This window comes from Barbus barbus (assembly GCF_936440315.1).
Source record: "Barbus barbus genome assembly, chromosome: 6".
NCBI classification, from domain to species: Eukaryota; Metazoa; Chordata; class Actinopteri; order Cypriniformes; family Cyprinidae; genus Barbus; species Barbus barbus.
Genome location: NC_136734.1, coordinates 39486563 through 39502295, shown reverse-complemented (window position 1 = coordinate 39502295; position 15733 = coordinate 39486563). Strand labels below are relative to the sequence as shown.

The 15733-nt window shown below is 37.1% G+C and overlaps 3 protein-coding genes across 6 annotated transcripts in view; 1 reads left to right on the top strand and 2 right to left on the bottom strand.

Moving 5' to 3' along the window:
- Positions 1-5740, bottom strand: part of LOC306871160 (thioredoxin reductase 2, mitochondrial-like) — a 30785-nt gene extending 25045 nt beyond the window's left edge. The window contains exons 1-8 of the mRNA XM_079418886.1: positions 5640-5740; positions 5207-5275; positions 5001-5057; positions 4778-4922; positions 4009-4083; positions 2698-2776; positions 2535-2597; positions 1512-1582 (exon numbers count right to left, since the gene is read on the bottom strand). Of these exons, the coding sequence (XP_079275012.1) occupies positions 1512-1582; positions 2535-2597; positions 2698-2776; positions 4009-4083; positions 4778-4922; positions 5001-5057; positions 5207-5275; positions 5640-5721 (641 nt within the window). The 5' untranslated portion in view covers positions 5722-5740. The remainder of the gene's footprint in view (positions 1-1511; positions 1583-2534; positions 2598-2697; positions 2777-4008; positions 4084-4777; positions 4923-5000; positions 5058-5206; positions 5276-5639) is intronic.
- Positions 5741-6276: 536 nt separating this feature from the next.
- LOC306871162 (phosphatidylethanolamine-binding protein 1-like) lies at positions 6277-10285 on the top strand. Its single transcript, XM_079418890.1, has 4 exons — positions 6277-6485; positions 9093-9202; positions 9347-9447; positions 9798-10285. The coding sequence occupies exons 1-4, from the start codon at positions 6351-6353 to the stop codon at positions 10013-10015; spliced, it is 564 nt and encodes a 187-aa protein (XP_079275016.1). The 5' UTR covers positions 6277-6350; the 3' UTR covers positions 10016-10285.
- Positions 10286-10300: 15 nt separating this feature from the next.
- The window catches only part of LOC306871157 (serine/threonine-protein kinase TAO3-like), a 72388-nt gene continuing 66955 nt past the window's right edge, over positions 10301-15733 (bottom strand). For all 4 annotated transcript variants that reach the window (XM_079418880.1, XM_079418882.1, XM_079418879.1 and 1 more), the window contains 4 exons: positions 15042-15281; positions 14449-14661; positions 13071-13253; positions 10301-11500 (listed from right to left, as the gene is read on the bottom strand). In XM_079418880.1, coding sequence (XP_079275006.1) covers positions 11339-11500; positions 13071-13253; positions 14449-14661; positions 15042-15281 — 798 coding nt within the window. In that variant the 3' untranslated portion in view covers positions 10301-11338. The remainder of the gene's footprint in view (positions 11501-13070; positions 13254-14448; positions 14662-15041; positions 15282-15733) is intronic.

Sequence of the window (15733 nt, the reverse complement as noted above, 5' to 3'; positions counted from 1 at the left end):
GGACGTCTTGAAGAACGCTGTGTAGATCGGAATAAAACTTATCTTTGTCTGCAGGATCTGCCTGGAGAGTTGGGGCACACACACTGAACAGTGTGGCGTGTTGCTGGTCACGGAGTGGTAGACGCATTGAGATGATATGGTCAGAGTGACCAGCTGGCAAGCATGGTAGCGATGGAGTCCCTGATCATGACGCCGACACCTGAAAGGCATCTCTCTGTCACAGGTTTGCCTGAACAATAGGAGGGTGTAACCTGCGCCATGCTCCCTTAGACTTCCTTTCTCTGAAAAGCAGATTTCGCTGAGTCAACATCCAGCCTAGCAAGTTTGTGTGCAATTAAAGTCAGCTGAGTCTATCATGGTTCTGATGTTCCAACATGCGAGTTTGAGTCCTTTCCCACCTTTTAAGGTGAGTGCGATACGCCACCGTTTCATTGATTTATTTCGACTGCATAAGAAGATGCCCGTTGACCTCGGTTTGCCAAATGGGGGATTTCTAGGCCCCTCTCCGTGTGGAGCAAGCAGTGCTGTCCATAGAAAAGGCTGCTTGGTCGCTCAGGGTGCTGCCGGGTGATGATCAGACGACCACTAGCGCCTGAGCCGCCTCGAGACTGCAGCTTTCAGTGTCGATCTTACACCTGCCGGTTTGTCCCTTTCCCATCGCTACAGGACTTATTGAGACTTGGGGGGGGGGGGGGGGGAGGGGGGCTTTCAACTGGAGTGCAGCGTGCGCAGAACTGACCCCACCCTTTAAACCCGGGGTTCATCTGCCATGGCCTAGCAAGCTGGGACAGAGACAGCGAGGTCCTCAGGCCATAGGTTTTACATCGGAGTTTCCCTCTCCTAGGCAGATGGCCTGCAAGGGCTGGAGAGATCTGCCTTCCCTGCTATTACAAACCATAGCTGGTAGGTGGCCGGTGACTCCGTCGTGGGAGTTCATTCGCCCAGTGATGCAGTGTAAATATCACCCCCTCACGCCGTTTAGCCCACCAGCTGAGGCGGTGTACCGGGGTGTGGCACTAAGAGCCAGACGTGAGAGATTTAGGAAGTGGATGAGGACCAGTGCTTCTGTCCACTCCGAAATTGGGTACAGCTGCCAGAAAACAAAGGTACTACCTCTACCCAGAGCTTCCTACAACTAAAATATCATATAATGTTTCAAAAGCATATGTGACCCTGGACCACAAAACCAATCTTAAGTAGCACAGGTATATTTGTAGCAATAGCCAAAAATATATTGTATGGGTCAAAAATATAGATTTTTCTATAATTTGGCTGTCAAAAAAAAAAGTGAATTTCGAATGAGTTCCAGGGTCACGTATAAATGTAATTAACTCGCAAACAAATGCAGCTGGCTAAAAGTGACAAGCACACTTAAAAGTATGAGCAAAGCGACAGGTGAAGCAGACAGGAGGATGACGCTGAAACACAAGTGCTTCCTTCCTTTGATCAGAAGTAATGGGTGAAAATGTTTGCTCACATGTTTGGTCTGGTCCTCAATATAAGTCACTTACGTTTTTTTTGGAGACTCTTTGAGCCAGAAGACATCATCACTCGTGATCCCGAACTCCATGGCTCCTGGGACCTGAAGGATAAACCACACAGATAAGTCATTTCAAAGATGAAATATTCAGCATAAGTACCAATCAATTTAATAGCTTTTTTAAAATATATATATATATATATATATAAGCTATAAAAAACATTTTAAACCATTAATACTATCAACAGTGTATAATAAATGTACAATTTCATGTATATAAATTTATATAATATTAGTTACTTTAATAATATAAAATTAAAAAAATAACTACTGTTTTAAATAATACCAACAATAAAATAAAATGCTTCCAATATTCCTCTATTATCCAATTTAACATTTTAACTATAAATGTATAGTAAACAATGTAAATTATTTGATTAGTTGAATATAAATGTAAAATAATCTCTAAATTATTTTTATGAAAACACTGCAAAAACATTAATTGCCCTAAGAAGAGACATCACTTCCTTATTTCTTCTTTTAATTTTTTTTTTGCCTATTTACTTTAATGAAACTAAAAAATACTGTTGTAACTAATAATACCAACGATAAAAATATTGCTTCCAATATTGCTATATAGCATCACTCAATTTAACATATGCAATTTTTTCATTACTTTAATAAAAAAAAAAAATTATGAATATAAAATAATCTCTCAATTATTATTATTTTTAAATAATGTCAGAATGCAAAACATTAACTTCCCTAAAAAGAAGCATCACTTTCTTTAACTGTATAAATTTTCAACTATTTACCCCAAACCCAGGAAAACAAAAAAGTTGGTTCCACCCTTTACTGGTCTCTTGATCATTTATAACATGTTTATCTTTTACCAATGGAAGCAAAGACAAATAGCATGCAGGCTTTCAAGTCTGAGGAAGAATAATATCAATTGTATCATATTTGGTAAGTCAGACAAGAGGAAATGATCTCTGCTGCTCGCCTATCAGCAGAACAAGGTCACACAGTGGAAAGACAACACCCACACACTCACATGTGTAGGGTACTTCGGCCGGCCACCAGTAGCAAACACAATGTTTTTGGCGGTCATTGTCATCTGTGCATACAAAGATGAAGGGTTAACAGGAATACGGCACATCAGGTTGATGGCTAAATATGTTTCAGATAATTAAGTGGTTTTAAACTCAAAATCATACCTCTTTCCCTTTGGCATTTACAGCTCTGATAGTGTGTTCATCCACCAGACTGCCCTTCATATTCAAATATTTCACCTTCCTGTTACATCGGACAGAGAGATATTATATCACAGATTAGATCACATTAAATACCAACACATGAACCGAAGTTATCCACTGCCATCATAATTCCCCACGTATACCTACACAATTTCTACAAACTCAACAGCAGTAACGAGATGTGACCCTGGAGCACAAAAGCAGTCTTAAGTCGCTGGGGTATATTTGTAGCAATAGCCAACAATACATTGTATGAGTCAAAATTATCCATTATTCTTTTAAGCCAAAAATCATTAGGATATTAAGTAAAGATCATGTTCCATGAAGATTGTCAATTTCCTACCGTAAATATATCAAAACATAATTTTTGATTAGTAATATGCATTGCTAAGAACTTCATTTGAACACATTTAAAGGAGATTTTCTCAATATTTAGATTTTTTTGCTCCCTCAGATTCCAGATTTTCAAATAGTTGTATCATAACAAACATAACAAACCATACATCAATGGAAATATTATTTATTCATCTTTCAGATTATGTATACATCTCAATAAAAAAAATCATCAAGGCACTTATGACTGGTTTTGTGGTCAAGGGTCACATTTGATCACAAACCTAGATGATGTTCAAACCCAACCTGACACTTCTGCTGTAATAATGTGGAGACATATATTTTGAGCATTTTGGGAAATGACATCACCACACCTGTTTGCCTCACAGCCATACAGTAAGACGGCTGAAATTTAGCACAATTTATCATGATGGCACATTCTCTGTTCATATAGCCTCAGACTGCAATTACCTAATGAAATGGTGAAAGAGATAGACAACTACTGAGATCTACTGGAAAATAAAGAGTCTTTAGGCACTATCAGCATATTACTTAAAAAAAAAATTATATATATAAGTGCTGTCATATGATTAATCGCAAGTAATTGCATTCAAAATAAAAGTTTTTGTTTACATAATGTGTGTACTGTGTGTTTATTACGTATATATAAAGACACACATGCATGTATATATTTAAGAAAAATTTTGTATATTAAATATATTTATATATATATTAAATTATGTTTATTTACAGGATCTACTGTTGAATAAATAATTATAAAATTATATATTAAAATCAATTATATGAATATAAATATATACATACAAATACTTTCTAAATATACACTGTATGTGTGTGTATTTATATATACACAATAAATATACACCGTATAATATATATATATATATATAGTGATGTTGTTTTAATAGTAAACCTTACTTGTCTTGTAGTTGAACTCTGTGACCCCAGTTTAGAGACTTCACATGGTTCTGGACAGCCTCAGCCATTGTTGACCTGCAACATATTTCACAAAAACTACACTTCAACTACAATAGGATGTCATACATGCACGATTTAAAATAAATAAAAATAATAATAATAAAAAAAAGGTGATTAATTTCATACTAATGCCTTTTGGAACTAAATAAATACAAAAAGATGCAGTTTCAAACAAAAATCAAATTTCAAATTATAACCATTAAAAATGCATTAAAAAGTAAGAAAATAAATGTGCATGCATAATATATAATATATATATATATGCATATTTTATATTTATACACACACACACAAAGTAAATACACATATATAAAGATGAATTGATTGTGAGGTTATGTGTGTATATATGGAGAGTATATACAGGGTTTTTTATATGTGTGTGTGTGTGTGTGTGTGTGTGCACATATACAGTAAGTGTACGGAAAATTGTATTTAAGGCCAGCATTTGGAAAAACTGTAAAAACCCTAGCATCTTTATCAGACCTTGAGTGCCCTCTAGTGCAAAGACTACTGCGCTTTGCATTTGACCAGTCGACGTCTGCTTCTTTACCACAGGATGGTGCTGTGCCACATAAAGTGCTTGTGAAAGCAGTATTTGAAACAAAACCTTCCTCAACACTCAATATTATATGAATATTAGGATACGCTCTGATCAGGAGGAAGCATAGAGTCATGCCAAGCATCTCTGATATAGATTGATGAAACTCACCAGTCATGTGACAGGGATTCTGGGATTCTCCAGCCATACTTCCTAGCATCTTTAACAGCAGTGCCAAGCAGAGCCGCCTGATGCATAAGCTTCTTTGGGATACAGCCGACATTTACACACGTGCCACCGAGACCCCATTTAGAGCCTGAAGGAGACACGAGCGGATTAGCTGTTTTTTAAATAAATAAGTTATAGAGACAACTATAAATGGGTCAGCATGTACCTTTGAGTGAAGGTTCGACATAGTCCAAGACAGCAACTCTCTGTCCTAATTGGGCAGCTGTAAGAAAAATATAAATAAAGTCAAGCATTAAAAACACCAAATGACATCTTAATTAGACCAATTAAGCAGATGCAGTGCAATATCATTTCTAATAACTGTAAAAGAAGAAAAACAAATCAAAACTCTATAGTATAGATGACACCTACCTTCTTTTGAACATGCCAATCCTCCAGAGCCTCCACCAATGACCAGCAGATCATGATCAAACCTACCTGCTGGAAGCAGAATAACACCCCAGATCATTCAAGAGGCAGAGACATCCATAGCTTGTGTTATTATAGTCATCTGCTCCTCTGATAACTTCCCTTTTAGTTCCTCATATTAAATAAACATTATTGCAAATCTCTCTCTCACGCGCGCGCGCACGCACACACACACACGCACGCACGCACGCACGCGCACGCACACACACACACACACACACACGCACGCACGCACGCACGCGCGCCTATATTATGACACAAGCAAACTAGTAACAGTGAAAGTACTGAAGGTAAATTACGGTTAATGACATCTTAATGAAAATAACTGGGTGAAATAACTTCACGACAATATGCTCTCTTATTCAATAATCATTACCTGTCAAGTTTCTTGTAAACATTAAAGTCCTAAAGCAGTAGAGAGCTTTTATCCTCTGTCTTCCTCTGCTGAAGGAAGCCATGCTGTCAGTAGACAAGACCCCAGTCAGTCGTTATAGCTGCCTTAAAACATGCCTGTCTGAATTTTAGCATTATTATACAATTTTACGTTATGACATTGTATCTCATACGGCTCGAGACTAAGTTTAACAGCTAATTTAATAGGTTTATCAACGACAAACACGAGTTTAAAAAAGATAAGTTCTTTATAAAAGCGTTGAACCTGACTGCTTTAGCGACGTCTGATTCATTTGAGTCGGATCTTTTTCAATGAATCAAATGTTTACAAATCATACCGAATCGACACGTTTTATATAAAAAAAACATTATTATTAATAATGGTGTTAATGAATATTTACTTCTAAGTTCACTATTTTAAATTATATTTAGATTAACCTTCTTCATTAAATAAATTAGGTTCATTAAAGTGTTCAAAAGAGCCGATTCGCGGACATGTGTCGAACTTTCTTTCCATCACGCTCAGAATAGGAGGCGGGCCAAAGAATATTGACAGGCGTTCAGACCAATCACAATTAAGAGCTTGGTCAGCTGCGGCAATTTGATTGGCTATGCCGGTGACCACACAGTTTAATGAACTGCAGGGGGAGACAGAAGCTTCACTTTTCCGCTGCGTTGATAGCATTGTGTAATCATGCCTGTGGATATTAATGAATGGACAGGTTCTCTAGCGCTTACAGAGGTGGAGGAACAGCCAGCCAAGCCTCTAACTGTCAAATATGGCTCTTTGGAAGTTGACGCTCTGGGGACAGTGTTCAACCCCACTCAGGTCAGAGCCAGTGCACGCGCATGCAGGAATTAGCTAGCAATGCTTCTGCGTCACGTAACCGTTATAACTTGCAGATATGCGTTTGTAATGCAGTATGGTGCCTTTTTAATGAAGCTTTGCCAGAATTAGTCAAAATATTTGCATTTGCATTGCCTAAAGAGAGTTTAAATGAATGCATTCTGTCTGCAGTTATGTAATTGACGCAAGGGTCGCATGCAGCCAAAGTTGCATCTGTCTAGAAATTCCACGATCACGTGACGTAACGTGGACATGGCCTCGTGCAAAAATTGTGTGAGCTACAATTAATTAATGGGCCACCGCCTAAATTAGAATAGAGACCTGCATAGCAATGCAGAAATTAGGCCAAATGAATACACGTGTTCTGAACCGATAAATCAATGCAATTTCAAGCTAACGTGTATTTGTAATTCTGAAATAGTTTGCAAGAACAGTTTTGCACATAACCTAAGCTGGGATATAGTACATATGTGACCCTGGACCACAAGACCAGTAAAAAAAAAATGTATAATTTTGATCCATACAATGTATTGTTGGCTATTGCTACAAATATACCTGTTACTGATGACTGCTTTTGTGCTCCAGGGACACATATAAGGATAAATGCTGTTGTCTAAAACAACGGTCAACTGTTCTGCTATTAACATTAATCATAATAATTATTATTTATTGCATTGTTGCATTTTAATTCATTTTATAAATTGCATTATAAATACATATTCTACTTTTGTTTTACATGTTAAGCAGTGACATCAGTGTAAAATGAGACAAAGAAATCAACAGAGGTGTTTTAAACAGCATTTTTCTAATTGTATAGCCTAATTGTGATGCAATTTTTGCCCCATAATAGTTGAAAGACCACAAAAAAATAATAATGGCAGACTATTTAAGTGCAAAGAAAATCTAAAAGGTTATATATATATATATATATATATATATACACACACACAGTGCCCTCCATAAGTATTGGAACAGTAAAGACAAAATTGCTCTGTTGGCTGTGGAGTCAAGACATTTGCAAATATGATTAAAAGATGAATATGAGACAAAACTACAGAATGTCACATTTTATTATTAGCCGTTTCAACACATACGTTTTACCAAATAAAAAGAACAGCACTTTTAGAGTTCATCCCACTCATTGATGTGAGCATAAGTATTGGGACAGTTGAACATAAGGCAGATATAAAAGATTAAAAGCTATTATTTAGTTGCAGATCCCTTGCACACAATCACAGCAGTGAGTCTGTGACCCATAGACATCACCAGACTCTTGGTCTCATCCTTTGAAATACTTTTCCCAGCCTTTAATGCAGCCAATCCCAATTGTTGCTTGTTTTGGGGAGTTTCTGCCTTTACTCTCCTCTCCAGCTGCTGAAATTCATGTTCAATCAGATTTAAATCTGGAGATTGACTTGGGCAATCTGAGACTTTCCATTTCTTTGCTCTTATAAATTCCTTGACTGAACTGGCAGGGTGTTTTGGGTCGTTGTCCTGATGCAATATGAAGCACTTCCCAATGAATCTGGTGGCATTTTCTTGAATATTGGTAGGCAAGATGGTTTTGTACCCTTCCAAATTCATCCTGCTACTGTCATCATACATTAAGTCATCAGTAAAGTTGAGAGGGCCTGTTCCAGAGACAGCCATGCATGCCCATGCCATGACACCACCTCCACCATGCTTTACAGATGAGGCTGTATGCTTGGGATCATTGCAGTTCACTTTTTTCCTCCACATTAGTGCTTTCCCATCACTTAGATAAAGGTTCATCTTTGTCTCATCGGTCCATAAACACAGTTCCAAAACTCTTCTGACTCACCTTTGTGCTTTTTTGCAAACTCTAATCTTGCCTTTCTATGTTTGGTGCTGGTCAGAGGTTTGCATCTTGCTGTGTAGCATCTGTAATTCTGTGTCAAAGTCTTCTGAGGACAGTAGATTGTCAGAGCATCACCCCAGCTTTCTGGAAGTTGTTGGTGATTTTACAGACACGTCTTTTAGGGTTCATTTTCACAGCTTTTATGATCTGTCTGTCATCAGCTCCTATTGTTTTCTCAGCAGATCAGGTAGTTGTTGGTTGCTTGTGTCGCTGGTGGTTTCCAAACTCTTGATTTCTCCATGCCCTTTGTTTTTGCTAGAGCTCTAATTGACTTCCTCTTTTCTTTTAGCATCCAAATTGCTTGCTTTTCTCTCAAAGTCAGCTCCCTCGTCTTCATCCTGGTGTGTGTGTGTCATCATCGAATGCAAGATTCAGAATACAGTAGTAATGGATATAACTGATACGACACATTCCCTGCTTTTAATATCTGAAGAATTAATGCAACAGGACACAGCTGATCACTTAGAAAGACCTGTGAGGCAACTGCTCCAATACTTATGCTCACATCAGATAGAGGGATGAACTCTAAAAGTGCTGAACTTCTTAGCTGGTAAAACATCTCTGTGTTGAATCACCCAATAATAAAATGTGATATTCTGTAGTTTTGTCTTTACTGTTCCAATACTTTTGGAGGGCACTGTATTGATGTATGTTTTATATATATATAATTCAAACTTTGCATCTGAGGTCGTTTCACTTTCATTGTGCAGGTGCAGAATCGGCCCACATCTATTGAGTGGGAGGGATGTGACCCCAGTAAGCTGTACACATTGGCCATGACCGATCCAGATGCACCCAGCCGAAAAGACCCCAAATTTCGGTATATTTTCAGATCAGTCATATTCATCAAAACTTAAAGATGAACACAAACTGCAATAGTAAACAAAGGGATTCCCTAGTGAGTGAACAAGTCTGAACAGGTTAAAGGCAAAGTCACTTCTACAGCTGTTGTGTTTGATCTTAGGGAATGGCATCACTTCCTCGTTGTCAACATGAAAGGAAATGACATCACCAGTGGATGCGTCATGTCAGACTATGTTGGTGCAGGACCTCCGAAGGGAACAGGTGAGGTTTTAGATTGACTGGCATAAAATGACATTTAAAGGGATAGTACACCCCAAAAAATTGTCTTTCTTCTGTGGAGCATAAAAGAAGATATTTAGAAGATATATTACCAAACTTCATTATATGAAAACAAATATGATGGTAGTCAATAGGAACTGAACTGGTTTGGTTCTTTAAAATATCTTCTGTGTTCTGCATAAGAATTAAAGTCATGCAGGTTTTGAACAACATGCCTGAGAGTAACTAGTGACAGAATTTTTATTTTTGGATGAACTATGCCTTTAATGTGGCAGGATATATTGCTTGTTGGTGTGTTATGGTGGGTAACGCTTGCGTATGATTCTGTTTAGGCCTGCATCGTTACGTGTGGCTGGTTTACGAGCAGTCAGCCAGCATCAGCTGCACCGAAGCAGTCCTCACCAATCGCTCGGGAGACAACCGTGGAAAATTCAAGATCCAGAGTTTCCGCACGAAATATGGCCTTGGTGCTCCGATCGCAGGGTCTTGCTTCCAGGCGGAGTGGGACGACTACGTGCCCAAACTTTACCAACAGCTTGCTGGCAAATAAGGACATAATTAAGAGCTTGATTTGGGACATTTTCACTAATAAACTAAACCGTTCTTTGCTTTAAAAGCTGAGTAGAAATTATGAATTTCAATATATGCCTTAATTTACATCACTTTGCTTGGAGACTGCCTTCAGTTAAAAAAAAGACTTTGCACCTTTGAATAAAATGCAAGGCAAATTTCTGTTGTATTTGTTGCTGCACCTTTAATTTCACAAAATTCTCACCGCAGTATATTGGAAATAAATGCCTGGCGAATAAAATCAGACTACAAAAAGACGCCGCTTGTGTGATGAGCACTTTATTTACAAATATAATTAAAAGCTCTGACAGAATCATGCCTCTTAACCTGAAAACAAATGTAAAGTGCATGCGACAGTAAAGCGTTTTTGTTCACTAATTGGACTTTGTAGAAAATACACAGGATGCCCAGAATCAAACGGAAACCCCGATCATGAAACGAGAGGCCTTGAGACAACCAGTGACTGCAGGAAGGAACGTGTGCTGAAACATTTATTATATATAGATGTGTGCATGTGTATATATATGCATATATAAAAAGAAATTGAACTTCATTTTAAAATGTAATAGGAAAATAAGTAAAAGTTCTCCATAAATCCTTCTATACACAAAATACATGTCCCTTCCCCTTCAGCCCTTTGTGCAGGTACCACAAGTTAGGATTGACGTATGTATTATTCACACTGTGCACGTCAGATGAGGTGAATTACGGTATCGTACATATGAAAAAAAATAAAAATTCAATTAGCATAGGAATCTCAGAGTCACAGATGCAACTAACAAATTTGTTTTAATATGCAAACGTTATCAAATTTCTTCAATACTTAAAAGGTATTTTTTCATTTCCTCTGGGTGAATAAATACCAAATAGAGATTTAAGAGGCAGGAGGCTGCAAAATTTGTTTTTTAAAAATTACTAAATCACGCATCCTGTCAAAAAACAAAAAAGGTGTGCACAAGTGCATCTGGATTAAAATGAGCAATACAATCCCCCGTTCATATTGCTTTTGTCTTGAAATCTCTCATTTTAATTACACTGAAAGTGTTATCATTGCACGAGATGATGTTGACATCAACACCGTGACATATTTAATCATCTCGTATATAATATTCATATATAAAAAGAGACAACTACAGGATGTAATCCAGCATGTTATCCCATGACGTGTCTAGAAACGTGTAAGGCCTGTGCAAGCACCAGCCCAGAGGATTGACAGGACTGTCAGTAGCAAAAACAGCAGATTTGTTCAAAAAGAGAGAAGTAGACGAGCAGGACCGAGGGAGGATGGTGGAGTGTTCTGGTCTCATCTGTAGTCATCTTTAGGGTAGTCCAAAGCACCCAAGTTATTGAAACCCATACGAAGGCTCTCCATATCGAAGGCGTCGATTTCTCTCTCCTGACGGTCCAGCAGGTGTTTGATTCGGTCGGTGCGCTCTTTCTGAAGAGAAGCCAGCTCCTCCTCGATCTGAAAACACAAGACAGAAGCTCAAACATAGCTTAAGAGGAACCGGTAGACTACATTATCCCTGAAAAAGGCTTTACTTTGATTACTTTCTGTCCTTCGATTTGCTAAAAACTCTATTATACGCCATTGAAAAAAACCAAAGGTAGCCTCAAATTCAATGTTAGCTTGTCCACTTAAAATAATCCAAGTAATGGAGCAGAGTAGCTTGTGGGAGTTCTAGGGCTGTTGTTTTGTCTTGAGCTCATGTTGGTCTTGTGTTGTGAGCTGGTCTGGAAATCAACATTTTGATGGACTGGTGCCATGTATGTTAATATTTAAGGATTGGTTGATTTTTGAGCAGTCAGTTCCAGTCCTCTAATTCGACTGGACAAGCACAGAACAGAGAATACAAACAAAAAGAACCAGCCACACTCTAAAATAAAAGTTACTTTATTAACTTAATAGAATTGTTGCATGGAAGCAAAATCCTTTTTCATTTCGTCCCTTCACGGCTACAGGTAATGATACAAATATTAGTTATATTATATATAGAATATATTATTTTTAATATTTTATATATATTTTGAAATGTAATGTATTTCTGTGATGCGCAGCTGTATTTTCAGCATCATTACTGCAGTCTTCAGTGTCACATGATTCTTCAGAAATCACTGTAATATGCTGATATGATGCTCAAGAAACATTTCTGATTATTATCAATGATAAAAACAGTTGGACTGATTAATATATTTGTGGAAACCATGAACCATGATTTATTTTTTGTTTTATATCAATGCTAAAAACAGTTATGCTGCTTCATTTTTATGAAAACTATGTTTCAGGATTTTTTGATGAATAGAAAGTTCACAATAACTTTTTTAAATAGAAATCTTTTATAACATAAAATGTATTTACGGTCATGTTAGACATGCATCCTTGCTGAAGAAAAAATTATTCATTTAAAAAAAGCATCTGTTTACTGTTTAAAAATACAATAAATATATACAGTATGTATATGCACAAATAAAGATTTAAGATACTAAGAGTCATTAGTATCATCGAGATATTATAGTTTTTGTTCATGTTTTTTTATATATATTTCCTGCGTCCATGCTAATTTTACTTTACTTACGAGTTTTTGTCATTTTTAGTTTTTAAATGTGTACATAGGTTTTATTTATTTTATTTCAGTTTTAGATTTAGTTATTTTAGCACATCAAGTTACCTAAATGAGAATGTTTTTTTTTTACATTTTATTCCATTTCAAATAACTTTATGATTTTAGTTTTAGGTATCTACCATAACCCTGATTTTAATAAATTGATACACTGTAAATGGCTGATGAAATGCATTGAAAAACTCTTAAAATTAAAGGTGCTTAAAAGCTTCTTCACAGCGATGCCATAGAAGAACCATTTTTTGGTTCCACAAAGAACCATTCAGTCAAGAACAATCTCTTTCTTACATTTTTATAATCTGAAGAACCTTCTTTCACCACAAAGACACAGAAAGGTTCTTCTGTGGCATCGTGAAGCACCTTTATTTTTAAGAGTGTCCACAAGAGTGTTAGAGGTTAATAACAGGACAAGACCTTCTGTTCAAGGTGTGCTCTGCGCAGTGAGACTTTCTGCTCCAGTTTCTGCTGCTCGCGCTCGTGCTGAGCCTCGGTCTGAATCTTGATCTTGCTCTGGTATGCATTGAGTAACTCCATCTCCTGCTGCAGCTGCTGCCTCAGAGCCTGGCACTCGGCCTCCTGAGCTTCATCCAGACGGAGCTGCACACAAACACACACGAGCGCACGTGAGCCTCAGAAGGTTTGCTCACACTACAGCACAGTTAACCATCAATGCTCTTCTTGTACAGGCGACGGGCCGAGACTGGAATTTCAAACAGGAGGCCTGTTTTTTCTTTATGTTAACTTCAAATCTGTATGAACTATCAAACAAAACAAATGCTCACATTAGCAGATCCAAAATGGGTTAAATAACAAATTCTGTTGCATCTTAAAGACATCCTGAAATCAAATGAACCCCTTTAACAGAGTGCATTAGTGCCTACTTTCTTCAGCGACGTTAAATATTTTTTTCCATTCATTTTTCCCCATAAGGATTTCTAAAAGATTTTGTTAAAGCATTATAAACCAAGCCAACCAGCTACAAGGTGAATAATAGCATTACAAACTTTTATTTAAAGTAGTGCTGTCAAACGATTTATTACAAAATATAAAAGTTTTTGTTTACACAGTGTATGTGTACCGTTTATATTCATATAGAGTATACATTTTGAAAATATTTACATGTATATACATTTATATTCTTATATTTTATATTATATTTAATTTATAAACATAATATTTTTTTATTAAATATATGCTTGCATGTGTTTGTGTGTATGTATATATATACACACAGTATCCACCCATATATTATGTAAACAAAAATAATTTTGGGTGCGATTAATCGGTTGACAGCATTACTTTAAAGCAAAAAAGCATTTGAAAATCTGACAAACTGTTTAAGACCATACTTAAATATTTATATTTTGAAACTTTGGAGACGAGAGACAGACTGGATTATGTCATGTCACGGGAAAGGGATTTGCTTGAAGAGCTCATTTGGTGCAATCTGCTAGATGCTGATTGGTGGAACTTCCTATATGGCATTATGGGTAATGTGGTTTTCCACCAAAAATTCAGCTGTCAAAGAATTACTTATACATGTTTAAATAATGCAAATGGAGTTTTTACTTCCGGAACCCGACTGCTGCACTTCAGCAAACATCATATCACTACTATCACTACATTATTACCCACTATTTATTATTTTTCTCTCCAAAATGTCACATTATGGACATTAAATGCTTTGTCAATGACATTCCAGGTGTATATTCCTTACGATGATCTCTCAGAGCTACTAGAATGTGAACTTATTGGCCTCTATAATGGTTACGAGTGTTGTTTCTTCACTCACTGCCTGCGATGCCATCATCTCGTTGATGCTCTGCTCGTACTGCTCAGCCAGGATGGCCAGTTTGCGCGTTTGCTCGTCCTTCAGGGCTTTTAGCACGGTCTTGTGCTCGCTTTTGGGGGTCACCTCTAGCTGATGGTGCCGCAGGGCCTTGTACTGTTTCGTCTGGACTTTACACGTGTCCTGGAACTGTTTCTTTATCTGGAGCTCCATCGCCTGCAGGAGACAAGACTCAGCGTTGAATAAACACAAACTGACAGCCTTTTCAGCACAAAAATGATCATCTAATATGAGTTTTGCCTCAAAGGATTGTGAAATGAACAACTAAGACTGATAAATGCCTTAGAAGTATTTTTCATTGTTAGTTTCAGTTTGTTGACTAATAATATATACACATATACATATATATATATACACATCATCAGTCTCGACTGACCTGCTAACGTTCATAATATGTACCCAGTTTCTAAAATACAAAGTTAATGTTCCAATCACAGTCATAGAAACAATGAGACCTACATAGATTTTGTAGGTTAAAGTCACACTATATATAGCCAAGTAATAAAGACTTTTTTTTCATTCACAATTGGTGGTACCTTGAGGTTCTTGGGCTGCTGCCGTAGTTCGAGCACATGTTTCCGGTGCAGCTCTCTTTCTCTCCGGTTGTTGTATTCGATCTGGTTCTCCAGCTCTGTTTGGTGCTGCAGTCGGATCAGATCCATGCGGAGTTTCTGTAGGGTCTTCAGCTGCCTGTGCTCAAGTTCTTGGGTCGACTCGTCTTGCCTGATTAACATAGCGTGCTCCATTTCCTTCTGGGTCTTCTTCTTATTCAACTCCTGACAGACAGAAAGAACGAAATTAACATTATATTATTCAAAAGTGACCCTGGAGCACAAAAGCAGTCTTAAGTCGCTGGAGTATATTTGTAGCAATAGCCAAAAATACACTGTATGCGTCAAAATTATAGATTTTTCTTTCATGACAAAAATGATTAGGATATTAAGTAAAGATCATGTTCCATGAAGATAGTTTGTAAATTTTGTACTGTAAATATATCAAAACTTAATTTTTAAGCTAAGAACTTCATTTGGACAACTTTAAAGGTGATTTTCTCAATATTTAGATTTTTTTGCTCCCTCAGATTCCAGATTTTCAAATAGTTGCATCTCAGCCAAATATTGTCCGATCATAACAAACCACAAAAACCAGGGTGTTTGCTATGTGATTGCTAAGGTTTTCTGACTATTTTCTCGCCAAATCCTATGTGGATACTTGCCAAGGTGGTTGC